The sequence below is a fragment of the Manihot esculenta genome, chromosome 4 (assembly GCF_001659605.2).
Source record: "Manihot esculenta cultivar AM560-2 chromosome 4, M.esculenta_v8, whole genome shotgun sequence".
Taxonomy (NCBI): Eukaryota; Viridiplantae; Streptophyta; class Magnoliopsida; order Malpighiales; family Euphorbiaceae; genus Manihot; species Manihot esculenta.
This window is the reverse complement of record NC_035164.2, coordinates 22248820-22268861: the sequence shown is the minus strand read 5'-3', so window position 1 is coordinate 22268861 and position 20042 is coordinate 22248820. Positions and strand designations below refer to the sequence as shown.

Below are 20042 nucleotides of genomic sequence, written 5' to 3'. Positions count from 1 at the left end.
AAGCATTTTTCTTCAAAACTCTTTTCTTTCTTTCTTAAAACCTTAAAATTTTCAAATTCATTTTATAAAAAACCTTACTTTACCCTTTTAAGAGGTTCTGACATCTGAGATTCCGGATTCCAACAGGGAATTCCGTCGAAAGGTTAGAATTTCGACGCTGGAGTCTAACCGGGTATTACAGAATGTGTATCTTGATCTCTGTATTTATTAACTTTTATAATGTAAGAAGATGAAGTTAGTTATAAAACCTTCTGGAAAGCCGACTGGCATCGGCTAGTGAATAAGAAATCCATGATTATAAGTATAACGGAAATCTACTGAATTGTATCTGCTCACGGTAACTTTCCATGAAGACTCATTGTACTCAATAGAGGGCAAGCCTTAACGAAGAATTGCGTGCTATGGTGTTCGGTCTTCCTATCCACAGGTGGAACTGCGTATCGACTTATGAGACCCTTGTCACGTAGCTCTGTTTTATTGTGACAACTCATAATTTACCTTAAACGATTGTTATGCCGCATCACTATTCATATATAAATGGAACTCTGAACTCCTCAGACATATTATTGTATTTCTGTTTCAAAAAAACACTTCAGTCTACTACCTATAATTAATTTAACTCGCTAAACGAATACACCTAATGGATGCTCAACATTTAATAAATACGTAACAAAGTAAAAATAATACTTCTGAAAATTATTCTGTCTATTAAATGCAAAGATTTCAATTTAAACAATTAGATTTCACATAAAAAGGACCATATGCAACAGAAAAATAGATTATTGTCATAAAACGGATTCATTATATATGTGTTTAACACTATGCATGTGTTAGACTCATTTTAATTAAGATTCACACAATAGTAAAATTACAAAGTCATATACCCATATTTCTATAAGTATAAACCAATTATATTACTTTTTATCTATATGTCATGTTCATATTAAATTTGTGAAAGTTGTATCAAAGTTTTAGCTCTTATAAACTCTAGATAGGGGAATTCCCTAAATAAAAGCAGTTATATTCAGAAGGCACGAATGTCAAAACTATAAAATCAAATAATAGAGTTATAAGGTTCGAATACAAACTATAGATTCAAATATTAAAACTGCAACTATAGCGGTAAGACTTAAAAATCAACCTTGTAGAATATTTTATTATAGCAAAAAAAATTCATATCATGTAACTATATATTGTCCTCTTAATCTATTCTACAACTCCTATCGTATTTACTAGGTGAAGAATTAATTTTTGATAGTCTTTAAATATCTAAAATTAATTGCCTTACTTTACTTTATGAAAAGAAAACCTTAGCTCTATTTAAATACACCATCAAACAAAGGCCGGTGATAGTTATTGTTGATAAATCTATGGAAATTGAGTTATTATTTAGATCTTGTATGGTTTAAAATCTCCCTGCTTTTTGGAAAGTATGTTTTTTAGAAAGTATACTTTCAAAGAATTTATTAGTAAATTTAATATAATTTCATTAGAAAAGTGCAACTTATTGAGTTCTATTTAGATAAATTATTTTCGTTACATGAGAGAAATAATTCTCAAAAAATTAATTTAAAATACGAACCAAATACGAGAGTTTTTTTTATTAATAAGTGCTATATTATTGATCTATTTACCCTAATAAAAAAAAGAAGACCTTAGGCTATTCTATTGCTGTTATGTCAGCTTGTATATGCATGTATTGGTAGAGGATGCAAATCACATTGCCTTTATTCCTGTCAAAATTCTAAGTTGATTTTTGATATGGGAGAAGTTAATGTGGGTTGGTTGGCTTAGCTTTTCTAGGTAAGGAAATTGAGCGTTGTGATTATTGTATTCATGTTTATTTGTTGTTTTTTAATATGCGATTATGCAATATTTAATTCCAATTTTCAAATATATTATTCTCATAGCACTTTGTTCTCCACATTTGTGCTTCTGTTTGTACGTTGCTTTCCCTGATTTATTCTCTAGTAGTTGGAAAATAAATTTTTTAAATTTTTTTTTAAATTATGTTTGACGAAAAAAATTTTGGATTCTGGAAATATGAGCGTCATAGATGACTTTTTATTAAATGAAAAAGTGGAAAATATAAAGCCTTAAAAAGCTAATTATAAAATCATCAACGGCAATACAAAATTTTAAGTTTCAACTTAATTATTGGTATTTGAAATTTAAAAATATTTTTAATTTTGATGTATTTTTGCGAGTTTAGCTTTTTCTTTTTCTTTTTTTTTTTTATTTTTTGGAATATAATTTTATCGTTTTATATTTCTGTATTCCTTTATCATCTTATTTTTTAAATATAATTTTTATTACTGTAAATTTTATTTTTATATGAAACTCGATAGTAGTCAAATTTAATTATTTTAAATTTATTTAAATTTTAATCCGTAAAATCAGACTTATAAACTATTCATTACGTTTTAAATTTATATTAAATCGGTTTAATTCCTTTTTATTTAAGCTGCTATAACTCTGATAGTCTGGAACGTGATAATAATCAACAAATATTTAAATTTCATAATTCTTTATCTCTAACAAATATTTAAAATTTGAAATTAGATTAGCAGATAAATTAATTGTTTTAATAATATGAACCATTTATAGATAATATTACGAATAAGACAACACACTTCAGGATTATCAACCAGAATCGAAAACTTCGAGGCAAAATTATGTTTAAAATTAATACATGTTTTCTCTATTTTTAAAATTTAATAATTTAATTTTCATATTTTTAATTCCATCAAATTAGAGATTTTCCAACAAAATAATATATCTTTTTTTTAATTTAATAAAAATAAAATACAAAAAATAAATTATTTATTTTTTAAGAAATCTAAGAACATAAATATTAATTTTTATATTATCTAACAATTAAATAATACAATATATTTAACAATATTTTAATTATTTGAAAAATAAATAAAAAATTAGACTAAATTCAGAAAAATCTCAATTTGATAAAATCTTAGAAAACTGAATTTTTTAAATTTTAAAAATGAAGATATATATATATATATATATATAATTTTAATAAATATTTTAAAAATAAAAGTAATTTACTTCGCATTTATATATTTAATTCGATGATAAATATATATAAATATATTTTAGAGGTATTCTATTTCTTTAATTTTTATTTTAAAAAAAATTAATTTACCCAAACATTAATTTTAATGCATAAAATTAGTTCAAATATGTGGTTTCATATTGAATACTAAAACTAGCAACACATTCTATAAATTTGTAAAAAGAAAAAACAACACATTCTATAATGAAATCTCCTAATCTCTGTAAAAAAATAGTTTTTGCAGAGAATAGGAGATGAGAATAATAAGATCACAGATCATTTACCGGCAAGAATTTTATGAAATTTACATTTATAAACCCACCGACCAACGGCAATAAGGATTAAACTAATTACCATTTCTCCGAGATCAAGTTTTTCAGAAAAAGATTGTTTTAGATCCCGGGAGATCTCTGAACCGTTAACGGTAACGTCGTCTCCTCCGTTCTCTCCCTAAAATCTCACTGTCAATTACAACTAGCAAACAAACACCCTCTCCTCTTAACGTCGTTGTAGTTAACGTCATAAGTTTCACCGTGTCCCAATCCCTCCTCGCCATTCACCTCCCATCATCTCCTCTCTCTCACCCTCCTGAAAGCTGAAACTCTCTTTCGCTACAAATCTTCCATAACCCTAAATACCAAACATTCCCTTAACCTCATTTCTCGCAAAATCCCCACATTTTTATGCCAAATTGTCACGCTTCTTCATTCCCCAATTCCTCCCTTATCCTTCACTTTCTTTCCTCCCTGAAAATTTCACCTTCAATGTATTCTTCTCCGTTTGTCCTCACCTTTTCCCTTCTCCTTTCTCTCCCTATTCTATTCCTCCTAGCCCCAAGAATCCTTCCTCCCCGCCTTTCCCCCATCTCCCCTTCCGATGAGCAGGATGATCTTGCCCTTTTCCGCCGGGCAGCAGCCGCCGCCTCCTCCCACCCTTCCTCATTCTCTCACCTCTCCTCCTCCAAACACTCCAAGCTCAAGATCGCCTTCCTTTTCCTCACCAACACCGATCTCTACTTCGCTCCTTTGTGGGAAAAGTTCTTTAAATCGAATGAAGATCTCTACAATATCTATGTCCATGCCGATCCCTCTGTAAATATCACTCGCCCAGATGGTGTTTTCAAAAACCAGTTCATTCAACATGCCAAACGTACCTACCGTGCGTCTCCCACTTTGGTCTCCGCCATGCGCCGCCTCTTGGCCACCGCTATACTTGATGATCCCGCCAACGCTTACTTCGCTGTCCTTTCCCAGTTCTGTATCCCACTCCATTCGTTTAGCTATGTCTATAACTCTCTTATCTCTTCCAAATCTTTTGATCTGACGTCTGCAGACTCTGAGTCCACTCAGTACGGAGTTCGAGTTCAATACAAGAGTTTCATTGAGATTAACTCCAAAGAACCTCGTCTTTGGAAGCGTTACGTTGCCAGGGGGAGATATTCCTTGATGCCAGAAGTACCCTTTGAGAAATTCAGAGTTGGGTCTCAGTTTTTTGTGTTAACGCGCCGGCACGCGGTCATGGTGGTCAAGGATCAGAGTCTATGGAAGAAATTTAAGCAGCCCTGTTATAGGGCCGATGAATGCTACCCGGAAGAGCATTATTTTCCTACTCTCCTATCAATGTCAGATCCTAAAGGCTGCACTCACTACACACTAACAAGGGTCAATTGGACGGGCACCACCAACGGCCACCCGTACACTTACCGGCCGGTTGAAATATCACCTGTTCTGATTCACGAGTTAAGGAAATCGAATTACTCCAGTTCTTATTTATTCTCGAGGAAATTCTCGCCGGATTGTTTGAAACCATTGATGAAAATCGCCAATAAGGTCATCTTCCAGGACTGAAAAAGTTATCCTGGTAAGTTGGAAATTTTCTATTATCAATTACATTTCAAACATTTGTCCCATTGAGTTGCTGAGTTGACACGAGAGATAGAGTGGTTAATTGTAGATATTTAGTAGAGGGTGGTTTGATCTATTCTGGAATATTGGATCAGTGGTTGCTATGGTCTAAGTCAAGAGTCAAGTTGCATTTTTCTTGGATGCTTTTAACATACTTTGTATAAATGTTGAGGGTTGATTTTTCACTGAAACCAACCCCTGTTTTAGCTCAACTTGGTCTTGTTATCATTATCATACGCAAATCTTATAACCCAATTTCTCTATTAGAAAGAAAATGGGAACTAATTTCATTTTCCAAATGCTTAAGGGGGCTAGCAAGGAGGAAACTTTCAAGGAAATTACAAGGGAACTTTGGTAGCGTAACAAATGGCTAATATTTTGCCATTGGATAATAACTCAATGAGTACTGAATCCTCTTTAGGCAGTGAAAGAATGCATTCTCTGCTCTAGGCCGATGGACCAAGAGAATAAAAGAAAATAAAGGAAAATAATTTAAGCACGGTTATGCCGGGATGGCATATTCCAATTTTGATGGGAATGACCTTGTTGTTTTTGGGTCATTTTATTATTTCTAGTTTTTGCAAAATCTTAATCATTTCAATCATCTTTGTATGCCCTATGTCGTTTTCTGGTGTTTGTTAGTGCTTGTAAATATCAACCATCTCTTAATATTCTTACTTGTGGAGTGTGGAATTATCATGCTTTTGCTATGACTATGAGTTGGGGAGGCTTCTCCTGGAATTTATTGAACTTTTTGGCATGGTTTCTAACTCTTTCTTGTTTAAACGATCAAAGGGCTGCTTTTGCTGGAAAAAGAGTTTGATCATTTTCTATATGAACGTGAACAAAAGTTCTTATATAAGGGGTTAGATTAGTTTTGCATTTAAATTCTGAATGGCTTTTTTGAGTTTGACTGATCAATCAATTGAAATTTAACAGGTGAAATAAAGAGTTCTAAATATGATGATGGTTTGGACAATGGAAAACTGTTGCAAGTTTTGGTTAGGGGGTAAATGTTTTTGAAGAGACTTAAAAGTAAAGCACATGCATTAACCCCCAGAGGAACCAACTCTCAGAGAAGGTCCTTTTTCTGAAGGCAAAGAGAAAAGGATCAGAAAATAGATACAAGCGGGAAATCAAAGCAGGACCTTTGCTGAAGGGTGTGTTTTGATGGTGTAAGAAAGGTCAAAAAAGGGTCAATAGGAGTTTTTATGTCTATGTTTTTGTTGTATATATGTGAATGAAATGATGAAATGTGAATGGGAGATCTCTACATTGTACTTTCTTAGGTTGTTGAGGGAAAGCAAAGCAAATGCAAAAAAAGCAAATGCAAATGCAAATTTGAGGGAGATAATAGTGATGGGCTCTCATTAAAGAAGTTGGCCTTTTTTTCCTTTCTAAAATTTGTCTTGATCCATTCTTTTCTGTGGTTAATCTTGTAATGCTTGCGCTGGTTTCCCCTTTCCCTGCTCTCTTATACTCTGGCGTGGAATCTTATGATTCTCTATTCAAATCTTACAATTTGAATTTGTTGGAATTCAAATCTTACAATTTGAATTTGTTTTCCAGCAAGTCGATTCGAAAGGTTTTCAATGTTTTAAAAATTTGAGCTCTTGTTTTGATATGCATTTTTTCTTTTTTTAAAAAAAATAAATTTTATCAATAGAATTTAATTTATTTTTATTCATGTAAAAATTTATTTGTTTGGAATCAATTTAAATATATTAAAATTTAATTAATTTTTTTATATTAAATAAATTAATAATAAATTTTAATTTAATTTAATTTATTTTTTTAAATTAAATATAAATATTTATTTTTATAAATAACAATCATATTTATTACATTCATTAAAAAATATAATTAATATTTTTGTAATATTTAAAATCTGAATTTTACATAATTTTTATTATAAAAAATATAAAAATTATTTTATTAAAATAACAAAATAATAGAATAAATTTTAGGAAAATTTACAATTTAGTCCCTGGGTATTGCTATTATTAAAACGTTCTTATTTTTTTCTCTCCGTCAACGAAATAGTCGTCTATTTTTGCCGTTAAAAATATAGTAAAAAACTAAATTATCCCTTATTCTTTTCCACCTCCTTCCTTATTTTATTCTTCATCAATTCTTTCTTCTTCTTCTTCGAAGTCGGAGGAGGAGGAGAAGGAGAGAAAAGATAAGGACTATTTCGTTGATAAAAAAAACAATAAGAATGTTTTAATAGATGTGAGAAAAGATAGGGATTATTTTGTTGACAAAAAAAAACGATAAGAACGTTTTAATAGATTTTTAAAAATATAGGAAGGGATGATTTCGTTGACGGAAAGAAACGATGAGGAGGGATTATTTCGTTGACGGAAAGAAACGATAAAGACGTTTTAATAGTTATGAGAAAAGATAAGAACTATTTCATTGATGGAAAGAAACGATAAGGACGTTTTAATATATATGAAAAAAGATAAAAACGTTTTAATAGATTTTTGAAAATGTAAGGACTAATTTGTTAATAATAACAATATCCAAGACTATACAGATGGTTTTATTTGAGGGTAAAATTGGATTTTAAAAATTTTCTCTCTCCTTCTTGATCTAATTTTAACGAAAAGAGAATAGAAGAGCTATTTTGTTGAAGGAAAGAAAATATAAAAACATTTTAATAGGTTTTTAAAAATATAGGGACTGATTTGTTAATAATGACAATAATTAGGGACTAAATTATAAATCTCTCTAAATTTTAATATTAATTATAAATATATCAAATATTAATAGTCAGTATTAAATTAAAATAATTTTTGTAAAAAGTAATTATTATTTAAAAGTAAGAAATAAATTTAAAATTAAAATTAATTAAATAATTTTGATTTAGGTGAAATTATTTTTTACAAAATTTTAATAATTTTGATAAGATTTACATTTAATTCAAAATCAATTCTCACTAGAATTCAAGATAATTGAATTCTTATAGTATTAATTTTACCAAACACAAAAATTTAAAAAAAAATTCAATTTTTTTAAAGTTTTAGAAATTTTAAAAGTTTGACGGATAAAATAAAGTTTTTACAGTTTTTTCTTAAAAAAATCAAAAATAGGATTTGAGAGAATTTTTTGATTAAAATTTTAAATATAGTAATTTTTTTTCTATTTTTAAATAAAAATATTAAAGTTTAAAAATTATGAAAAACGTAAAAAAGAAAAAGAATTATTTTACTCTACTTCTCAAATGTCTTTAAACGTTTTAAACAGAATTTTCTCAACTCATTAAATTAACGCATTGAAAGCTCTTTTTTTTTCCTAGAAAAAAATTAACATCATGAGATTTTTTAAGAATCAAAGATTTTTTTAAAAAAATTATTATTTAATCTTTATATTATAAAAAAATTATTAATTAACCTCTTAATTTTTAAAAATATATTTAAATATTCTAAAAATATCTATTAATTAATTTTTTTATAAGTATTTTAATATTGTTTCTTATGATTTGAAAATATTTATTAATTAATTTATCAATTATATAAAAAATCTATCAATTAATTTCTTAAAATTAATAAAAAAAATTAATTAATAAATTTTTTAAAATATCATAAGTTTTTTAATATATTTTAAAAAAACTAATAAGTGATTTTTTTATAATATAAAAATTAAATAATAAATATAAATTATTATTAAAAAAGCATTTCCATAAATGCAGTTGGAGCTGTAGGGCTGCCTTTTCCGCGTTATATTTTTTGCCTGAATTTCCGCGTTGAGTTGTTTCTACTATGAACCCAACAGGAAAGAAAAACAAAAAACATAAATTGAAAAGACAGAAAATAATGAGAGAGACAATGGGGAAAAAAACGTATGAGCTGTTGCCAACAATTGATAATTGATTTTTTTATATGTGTAGATGTGTGTTGGCTAACAACCAAATTTTAAAGGGTAAATTAATATATTAGCTTCTGTTAAAATTAGCATTATAAATTCCTCAGTTTCCAGTTAAAAAAAAATTCCTCTGTTTTTTTTTTTTTAAATATTAATTTTTTAATTATTGTATTTTGATTTTTTAAACTTTTTTTAATCTCTTAGTGTAATTTTTATTTAGAGTTAATGATAAAATTTTTTTATATTTTTATTATATTATAATTATATTTTTATTTTTTTTTACTGATTAAATTCTTACCTTTCAAAATTATTTCAATTATACTCTACCATATTTATATAATTAAAAATTAATAAAATTATTACGTGTCACTTGCTACATCAATAAATTTTAAAATAAATCGATAATAATTTAAAAGTTTAGAATAAAATTACAATAAAATTAAAAGTACAAGATTTTTTTTTTAATTATCTATTTTATTAATAATTTTTCAAGAGGCAGAGAAACAGAAACTCAAATCTATGATTTCAGATAAATTACATATTCTTTTAGTTATTTAATCAAGTCAGGTTAGACAATAAAACACTTAATCAATATATTATTAATTTTTTTAAATCTATTCTAAATATGAATATAATTTAAAAAAAAGTGACAGATTAGCATTATACTTGAGAGTTAAATGAATAATTTAAAAAAATCTTAAAAAAATTATTTTCTTATTTTTGATATTTTTAAGTTGAATCATATTAGGTGTTATTCTAAATTATTTTTTAATATTTCATAACTAATATATTTAATAAGATTATTTTCTTAACGATAATTTTAAAAATAATGCTAAATAGTAGCTAATGCAGCCGAATGTAAAGCATGTTGTAATTGGTCAATCTTGTAAGAAAGAGAATGTGAGGTGGTAGGTGTTCACGACAGCTACTCCAACGCTCAGGTTAGTAAATTGGTAAATAGGGCAATGAGAGGAATTGCTTTAGAACTTAAGTGTAATTGTGTAAGAATTGTGTCCATTTACCTCTGTAATCGTTTTACTTTTACATTGTCAGAAAATAGAGATAAATATAGCATTTTCTGATAATCCAACAATGATGTGACCGACTAACTGATAAGAGATCTAGCTAGATTAATTGGTTGGAGATCCCATGATTACAGGCGTAACGGGAGTCCGCTGGATTGTGTTTGCCAATGGTAATTTTATGCCTAGATTGGACCTATCCAAGAGAGGGCGAGTCTTGATGATGAACCGAGTATTAAAATGTTCGAGTCTTTCTTTTTTCGGGTGGGATCGTGTTACTCACTTATCAGATCTTTGCCATGTGACCTTATTTTGTGGTGAAAGTTCATGGCTTACTTTGAGCGATTGTTGTGTAGCATCAGAGATCCCATCGCTGGTCTTCAATTCTTCATATTTGAAGTTGACAGTTATTTCTCACAATCTGGGGCAAGCAGCTCATTGAGATTGGTATTTCCCTACTCACGCCGTTTTGCCTATCTAGCTCTTCAATGATGGTTGCCCCATTTCTCGATCTATATTTAAAACTTGCCATTAAAACCGTCTTATAAGAATCCAATTCTTCTCCAAACATCACTTTTGCTCACAACCGTCACCTTTGCTTTTAGAAAGGTTCAGTCACTCCTTCTTTCTCATTTATACTCTCCTTCCTTTCATGGTAATTTCTGTTTTCTTTTTCTCTCTAGAATGAATAGGAATACTTTCTCTAGTTCTCTTACTCTCAATGGAAGCTCCACTTGAAGCTTCTCCTCTAACGGTCCCATTTGCGCCCCTACCCCCTTTGTTCCATGAGGATGGCTCCCAAAAGCAAGGGTAGTCTGATCAGTGACGTTCCTCCATACTAACGGAGTAAGATATAGATCGTCTTCACGACCAATACCAAATTTCTAGAGAGACTTTCCGTGTTTTTGCTCCTTCCTCAGGCGTTCGCGTGACTAACCAGATCCCTGCAGAAGATACTATCATAATCTACGAAGAGCATCTAAAGGTGGGTCTTCGGTTCCCTATGGACCCATTTTTTGTTGAGGTCCGATTTCATAAACTTGCAGTTGCCCAACTGCATCCTAATGGCTAGAGAATCTTGGTGGCCTTCCGGTTTGTTTGTCTTAATAACAACATCGAGTTGAGCGTGACCCTCTTCTCCCAGCTGTACTAGCTGGATACTCGCAAAAGTGAAGAGTTCTGATTTTTTAGTGGGCAAAACGACAGACGATATTTAACTAGATACCTTCTTCATTGAAATGATGGAAAAAAAGTTTTTTATCCTCTATCACCGGACATTCGGGGGTATCGGGCGCCTCCGAATGAGCTGGAACCTATGGGTGGAGTTGAGGAAGGATGGGGTCTAGTCGCAAAGGGATGAGGATGAGGTTTTAGACTTTCTTTTGATGATAGCTAAGTCCTCAAAGAAAATGGATATTACCAAGGTGGTGAGGAATGTCGTCCTATCTTGGCAGAGCCTTTTTCAGGCGAACTAGGCTCAGGTTTCTCACCTGCCCAGCTTTCCTCGTCTTGGAAAAAACACCTCCCTAGCAAGCGAGCAGGGTATTTTTCTTTCTGCATTCTCTTATACTTCAAACTACCTTACTTATTCACTTTTTGTTCTGTTCAGATATGGCTGGAAAGAAGAACAAATTTGCTAAAGCAGCTCGTACTGCCCGTAAGGGCAATGCTGTTGTTGGGGCAATCGATCCCTCTCCCAAGCGTGCTTGCTGAGCTGAAGAAGTAATCAGGCTTCCACCTTCTCCACCAATTGCAGCAATAAAAGAGCTGACCCTTTCACAGCTGAAGTCTTCTGTAAGGGATGTTGTTACAGCTGTCCCTATTTTTTAGCCTTCTACATTAGTCTCCACTTCTACTGAGCCCTGCGAACATGGGGGTTGATTCTTTATGGCCTCCTAGCATCTAATGCCTGACGTTGGCGCTAACCCAAATACCTTCTCTCCTTGAAGATCCCAACCTGGCATTCTATTAACAAAGAATGCTCTAAGGCTTAGGGACCGTCGTCGCCTAAATGAGGTCGAGATAGATGAACTTTTGACAACGTCATGCATTCTGCCTTGAAGAGTGCCCTCTGTGCCTATATGGCCAAAGAGCATAATAAAGTCCTGAGGTTGGAGTTCGGGACTCAAGAGACGGATAGAAGACTCCTGGTAGAGGAGTGCTCAAGGCTGAAGACTTGGGTTGATGAGGTGAAAGGCACCATAAAGGAGACTCTAGAGTCAATAAACAAGCTCTAATCTTAGCTGGGTGAGGCCAATGCCTCCATGCTAGCCCTTGAGAATTGGGTAAAGAGTGCTGAGGATCAAGTTACCCTACTTCATTGCCAAGTGATGGAACTGCAGTCTCAGGCTGAGGAGGCCTGGGTCGCCTCTACCAGGATTGCTGAGCTTGAAGCAAAACTTCAAGAGATTGTAGCCCAGGGTGGGGAGATGTTCTTACAAGGCCAAGACTCCGTCAAGAAGGAACTTCTCAGGCGTTTGCCTGCAGAGGAATTCTCCTGGATTGGTGATATCTTCCCTGATAAAGAGGATGAGGATGAGGATGGGCGGGACGAAGAAGGGATAATTGAAGACAACCCTTCTGGCCCGGCTTTTACTGCAATAGCCAATGATGAACCTATAACAAAAGCTCAGGAGGAGGCAACTAATGGTGTCCCTCCTGCCCTATAATACTCTTTCTATTTGAATGAAAAATATTTTATTTTAACAGTTCCATATGATCAGTATTCAACCATAAATCTCGTCTCATCATTGTCAACCAGAATTAAATGATTTCTTTTAAAAGACTGCTAAAAGATTAACACCCGACCATCATGGTGGTGATAAAATAAATAAATTGAAAACTTTTGAACAACAGGGTTAAACTCGGACACATAGCCTAGCGGATGTCTGCCTTAGGTCTGAGATACCTTATAGGATTTCTTATAAACTTAAGGCTAACACCTGATCGCAAACACCCTTCTTGTTGCTTTAGGCCTTAAATGCCTTCAAAATTTTTACATGGGACTAACACCCGATCTTCTTGCCTGGTGAAATCCGCCTTGTGGCCCAGCATGAATACTTTTAGTGGGACTAACGCTCGGTCTTCTAGCATGGCAGAACCCGCCTTGTGGCCTGACTCGCGATTGTCGAAGCCGGTCAAAAATAACCTCTACGGTTATCAACAATTTTACAACTGCAGATAGTGGTAAAGGATCGAATCCACAGAGAATTAAATACTTATCTATTTTTCTCAAACAAGATCAACTGAAAGCATAATTGGAGGTAAGTAACTGAAGGCAGATCAATAACAAAGTGCAATAAAGTAAAAGGGGGGTTTTGAGATTGATTTGACTAACAACTATTGAAAGCAATTAAAACAGCAAGTAATCAAAATAAAAGAGGAAATCAATATGAGAAAGGTCTAGTTGAAGATATGGATCCACTTTGGTTGTTTGGGTTGACCATTGAAACTTATGTTCTCTTGATTGGTTCAATAGATTAGTTATAGGAGTGGAAAACGCTTCTCACCACCATGTCTCTCCTTATGATTAAATCAATTAGGGAACGTCCTCTAATCAATTACTAATTAACAAATTGCCAAGGAACGTCATTGGGCCTTAGACATCAAAACAATTGTCAATTGCATAAAGAATGAGAGAGACCCAATCCTAGCTACTCCAAACGCATGAAGATGATGCTAGATCATACAATTCCTTAGTTTTTACACCAAGTGTTCTTAGGTCAGAATATTTCCAGCAATTACGGACTGACAAATATCCCAACTAACAATCAATTAACTTTGCAATCAAGAATCAAGTGGCCAATTTGATCAAAACAACAAAGCAATCTTAGAATTAAGCACACAATTGCATGAATATTGAACAAACCAAAAGCAAACACTTTATGTTCAGATCTCACAACCCTTTAAACAACCTTAGTTTCAACCAAACTTCAACTAGAATTAAGGGTTTCAGCCACTCATGGCTGAACCAAAATAGAAAAGTAGAAGAAGAGAAGAAGGAAGGAGGAACCGACGGCCGAAGGTGGAGGAGAGCGGCTGCCGAACCTTGGTGGTGATTGAGTTCTTCAAGTCTAAAAATCTGCTACTTCTTGTCTTCATAAGACCTTTAAATAAGTCTTGGGAGGCTGCCTAGGGTTTCTTGGGTGTCCATGCATCTTTTTGAGGTTTCCCAAAGTGCCCTTAGTCTTATATGTGTCTTCTAGGTGCATGTGTGAAATTGCAAAGACTTTTTGGTCTTTTAATTGCTGCCTAAGTGTGTCCAAGAAGTTTCCTTCACATTATTTTTGCCACTCATGCACTAAAGAGGAAGGTGGAGCCTCTTTTTGAATTTTGAATGTGTATGGCATGAAGTGGAAAACATGTGATCTTCAAGATTTGGCTTCTTGAATAAGGAAGAGGCAATTAGGGGGGACTTTCGGCCGCCTAAACTTGTTTTCGGAACCTGGACTTTCGGCTCTGGAGCAAACTTTCGGCCGCCGAAGGTGCTGCTGAAGATGGGTGGCTTTCGGCTCTGGACGAGACTTTCGGCCGTCGAAGGTGCTTCCGAAGGTGGTTTTTCCAGATTTGAGACTTTTTGGCAGTTTTGAGAGCATTTTCTCTTGATTGTCTCTTTACACCTAATATCTGCAAAACATTATTAAAACCACAAAATTAGGTAGAAAAGGTGTAAATAAGCATCAATAAGATCATGATAATATGGACTAAAATATGCTCTATCATGGCCTAGCATGAATGCATTGTTTAGTAGGACCAATGCTCCGTCTTTTGACTTAGTAGAACCGGCCTTGTAGCCTGGCATGAGTGCCTTGATTATTGGGACCAACGCTCTGTCTTCTAGCCTAGCGGAATCCGCCTTATGACCTGGCATGAATGCCTTGTTTAGTGGGACCAACACCCAGTGTTCTGGCCTGGCGAAACCTTTCTTGTGGTCTGACATGAATGCCATAATTATTGGGACCAATGCCCAGTCTTCTGGCCTGGCAGAAGCCTCCTTGTGGCTTGGTATGAATGCCTTGCTTAGTGGGACCAGTGCCTAGTCTTCTGGCCTAGCAGAACCTGCCTTATAATCTAGCATGAACGCCTTGATTATTAGGATCAAAGCTCGGTCTTCTGGCTTGGCGGAACCCGCCTTATGGCCTTCAATGAATGCTCCTTAACCTTTTTTGAAGAAGGCAACCCCATTGCTCCTTGTCACTAAAAAACACAAGATATGAAAAAATACCTCATTAACTATTATTAATAAATAATAATATAAATAGTAATTTTTAAATACATTTAATAGTAAAAAATGATAACTTGATAATTTTGTAAATCTCCAACTATATAGGTAACGGTAGGATGTATTTGATCAGATATTAAAAATATAAAATTTAATTCGCAAAAAAATATATAGATATTCCTTTAATTTCTAATGATACAAGTGACAGCTAGGTGCATTTTTAACAATTTTAAAAAGTTAGAGTTTAATTGATAAAAAAAATATATAGGATGTAATCATAACAAATTTAAAAGGATATGATTTTTTTTTTTTACCATTAAGACTTTTATTTATTATCTGAGAATAGCTCATTACGATTTAAGTATTGAACAGTTGAATTATAGAAATAAAATTACTGACTTTTTTTACGATTCTTTGTTTTCTTTTCACTTTTAGTTTTTCTATTTGCGGGTTCGACGTTCCTTTAGTGAGGGAGCTCATATTTGGGTCTGCTTTTCAAGACTTCTTTGATTTCGGCTTCTGAGTGCACTTCTTTGCATGTATGATGTCGATAACTTTGGGACTGCACGGCTACGTCCGGTGGCTACCGCTCTCTCTGGCCGTCTCCGGCTGAGCTTTGCTGCGTCTCTATCCTTGATTTGCTATTGTTGGAGGTAGTTTTCTTTATTTTTTCTGAATGCCGATCTTGTTGCATGCTTTCTTTCTCTTTGTTGTTGCCGTTGTGTTGGAGTTTCTTTCTTTCTCTGATTTTATGTTGTGTTCTTTGATGGTTGCGGTGCTGGATCAGAGGTGCGAGATCGGAAGAGTAGCGGCTGCTGTTGTCATTTTCATTTGCTTAGTTTTAGTTTGTTGGGTCATTTGGTTTTATTGGTCTGCTATTGTGGTATGGCCATTCTAGATTTTTCTGGTGCTTTGCTCCGGTGAAGGCAGTGAAGGATCAGTTATGTTGCAGTGTGGCGATCATAGCTGTCAGTTATTTGCTTGGTTGGTTTTGGTTGAATTTTTTATGTTGGGACCGAATTTAGTTATTTAATTTGATTTTAGTTTGATTTGTATGGATTTTTGGCTTGTTTATTTTAATTTATATGAACTTTTGGGTGTGTTGATTTTTAGTTCTCTGTGAGCTCTTTTAGTTGTACCTTACTCTAATGAACTTTGAGAAAATGCAATTTAAAATACATTGATAAAAAAATATGTTTATATTTCACCAAGAACAATGCTCTAGTGATCAAATATAGATTATTATTAAAAAACATTTCAATAAATTATTAATTATAAATATATAATAAATTTGAATAGATTATAATTTTAATTAAATTTATCTAAATAAGTGATTTTCTGCCAGTGAAATTGAAATCTCACTTTTTCCTTTATTTGTAATGATCCTTTTAATAATCTTATTTAAAATGTCAAAATTATTTAATAAATTTTTTATGGTGCATTATTTTTCTTTTCGTTGGGGCAGGATTATAGTCGGCTAAAGGTGCAAGTTCATAAAAAAAATTTTCATTGAAAGTCTGGGTTTTGAACGGCAATCTCATATACACATTTTTAGAGTTCAAATCGAATTAAAAATTATATCAATTTAATAAAATATATACTAAATTGAATTTATTTTATTATTTTTGAATTCAAAATTTAATTGGAACCAATTTGAAATTATACTTTATTTGAGCAAAATAAGAATTGATTATATATAAATACTGATATACTTGAAAAACTTCTGGTGATAAAATATCATCAGTATATCCTTTTTTGTGTGAATCAGCTAGTACAGTAAAATCAGACGATTCAGAGTTTTCAGAAATTAAAAGAGTAATAAATAAAAATGAGTTAATATTGGAAAACCTACTTGAATTAGTCCTATATGAATATACTTGTACTTTTTACTCCTATGATGATTTAATGTTTTTGATGATAAAAGTGTTATTTTCTCAAAAGGTTTGCTTAATTGAAAATCTCTTTCCCTCTACTAAAAGCTTAAACTTTTGGTAGAATGATATGCGCCCTATTGGTATCAGAGCCATAGGTTATTTGCATGGGAAAGAATCCATTATTTAAAAATTTTCAAAGAGTATGTTTTGAGTATGCCAACTGAACCGGTTTTAGCCAAAGTTTTGGGGCGTCATAGGGTATAACAAGCAGTGATCACGTTATAATTCAATATTTTTAAAAATGGATCATTTTTTGAGTAAATCAGCTAGTACAGTAAAATCAGATGATTCAGAGTCTTCAAAAATTAAAAGAGTAATAAATAAAAATGAGTTAATATTGGAAGATTTTGTAAAAGCAATAGATGAGTGGGAAATTCCTAAGGTAGATAAGGAATAGATTTATAAAATCACAAAGTTTAATGTTTTTAAAACAGATTATGTAATAAAAACATAATAAAGAGATTTTCAGTTAAGCAAACCTTTTGAGAAAATAACACTTTTATCATCAAAAACATTAAATCATCATAGGAGTAAAAAATACAAGTATATTCATATATGACTAATTCAAGTAGGTATAAAACCTTTAACTAGAGAAGAATTAAATACTAGTATTTTAGCAGTAGTAAGAGATGCAAGATTTTTAAATTTTCAGGATTCTTTATTAGGATCTATAGAAACCAGTCTAAGTGAATGACCAATATCTTTTGAGATATATCCAGATATGACAATATCATTAAATGATTTAAATATTTTAGACAGTATAGTCTTGGAAATTAAAACTCATAATTATAAAATGAAACAAGGATCTATCCCGATAGCATTAATATATAAAATCTATTATAAAGCTATGAATTCAGTATTTGGAATTAAATATAAATTACAACATAAAAAGGGAGAAACAAGGTTTTTACAGACAGATTTAACTAAAACAAATACTGTAATACCTAAAACAATACAATGGAAAGATATAACTTTACCAGAAGAATGGATTTTAGAAGGTATAGTACCTCCATCAGAATAAGAAAAAGTAAAACCAAATACAAGTTTAAGTAAGATAGAGCAGTTTGAAGATGGTAAAGCCTCATTAAAATTTAATAGAAGTATAAGTAGTAGATATATACAGGATCAACATCTTCAATAATAACAGAAGATATAGGAAGAGTATCAAGTATACCATCAGTAATATATGCAACCTATAAAGAAGACGAACCTAAACCTGTAATCCAGACTATAGTAACACCCAGGTTCTCAACATCAGATATCCCAGATAGACACCTTAAAATGAAAGGAGTAGATTATAGTTCCTCAGTTTCCCAAGCAGTATATAATCCGGTAGAAAATTATTTAAATCAGCAGGCTGAAATAACACCTTCTTCACCATCATCACCATCAGCATCTGCTCTAACGGAAAATATAAATAATATAAATAGAGAATTAAATGTTCTTAGTAAAGAGAAGATTGAAAAGAAATTTCTAAAAGAAATAACTAAGACAAAAAATTTAAAAAAATTAAATAAAATTGTTAAAGAAAATAATTTTGCAAAATTAAACGAAGAATATCTTGAATATGTTAATAAAATAGGAAAAATAAAGTTCTTTGAATAGTTTGAATTAAAAAAGACAAAGTATAAATCTAATAACAGTAAGAGATAAAAAGCCAGAATGGATTGTAAATGATAAAATTATTCAAAGTGATTTTCCACCTAAAACGATTAGTAAAATAAAGCATGGAGAAAATGAAATAATTTGTGCACCATATAAAATAGCTAAAGAAAGTGATACAGATAAAAAAGTCATATAGCAGAATAATTTTAGTAATGCAAGCTTAATATGTATAGGTACTCAGTTAAAGAAAATAAAGAAAATAAAGAAAATATTAAAAGAAAAAGAGGTAGAAATAGAAGAGAAAAGGGAAATAAAACCACATATTTTTAAACCTTATCAGATATCTAGTTCGAGTCAAAAGGAATTAAAAGCTAATAAAAATGAATTTTTGAAGAGTCTGAAAGACCAGTTAAGTAAAATAAAAACTTCAGAATCTAGTAAAAACATAGTTCCAGAAACACCTCAGTCTAGAGATATAAATGTAATAGAGGAAGAATCAGGATCTGAGAATGAGCAAAGTGAGCCAGATTCAGAAGATATTAAACAATTTGAAATAAATCCTATAACACATAAAGAAATAGTAAGTAGAGCACCAGATCTAGGATTATTAGATAAACCAAATAATACTTCTCAGTTTAAGTATAATGCTTCGACAGTATATGAATAGAATATAGATGGATTATCTGAATATAATATTTTAAGTTTATTACAGCAAATGACTATGGCAGCTAATGCGTATAAAACCCAGTCTTTTACCTCAGATAGGGCAATAGCTGAAATAATTATAGCAGGTTTTATAGGACAGTTAAAAGGATGGTGGGATTACCACTTAACAGACATGCAACAATTCAAAATTTTAAACTCAGTTCAAGTAAATAGTGATGGTGAATCCATATATAATGAGTTAGGAGAAACCATTCAGGATGCGGTATCAACTTTAATTCTAACAATTTCATTCCATTTTATAGGAAACCCATCGCACTTAAAAGATAAAAATGATGAACTATTGAGTAATTTAAAATGTAAAAAATTAAGTGATTTTCAGTATTATAAAACTACATTTTAACTAGATTAATGTTAAGAGAAGATTCAAATCAAGATTTTTGGAAAGAGAAATTCCTAGCAGGACTGCCTTACTTACTAGGAGAGAAAGTTAGGAATAATATAAAACAACAATTTGGTAACCCAATACCATATAGAAAATTGACATATGGTCAACTGGTAAGTATAATTTAAAAGAAAGGTTTACAGATTTGTCAAGATTTAAAATTATAGAAAACATTAAAATATGAAATGCATAAAACTAAACAGGAATTAGGATCTTTTTGTAAGCAGTTTGATTATGGAATAACCCAGGATAAAAATTGTAATGGTCAGTGCTCTAAATCTAAGCCACGAAAATATTATAAAAGGTGT

General features: G+C 31.6%; 1 protein-coding gene across 1 annotated transcript; it reads left to right on the top strand.

The window, feature by feature from the left end:
• The first annotated feature begins 3434 nt into the window (after positions 1 to 3434).
• LOC110613867 (glycosyltransferase BC10) lies at positions 3435 to 6380 on the top strand. Its single transcript, XM_021755235.2, has 2 exons — positions 3435 to 4933; positions 5917 to 6380. Exon 1 carries the CDS (start codon positions 3757 to 3759, stop codon positions 4918 to 4920), a length of 1164 nt encoding a protein of 387 aa, XP_021610927.1. The 5' UTR covers positions 3435 to 3756; the 3' UTR covers positions 4921 to 4933; positions 5917 to 6380.
• Positions 6381 to 20042: the final 13662 nt, after the last annotated feature.

Coding starts and splice junctions, on each gene's coding strand:
- LOC110613867 (XM_021755235.2), top strand. CDS start 3,757: ATGCCAAATTGTCACGCTTCTTCATTCCCCAATTCCTCCCTTATCCTT.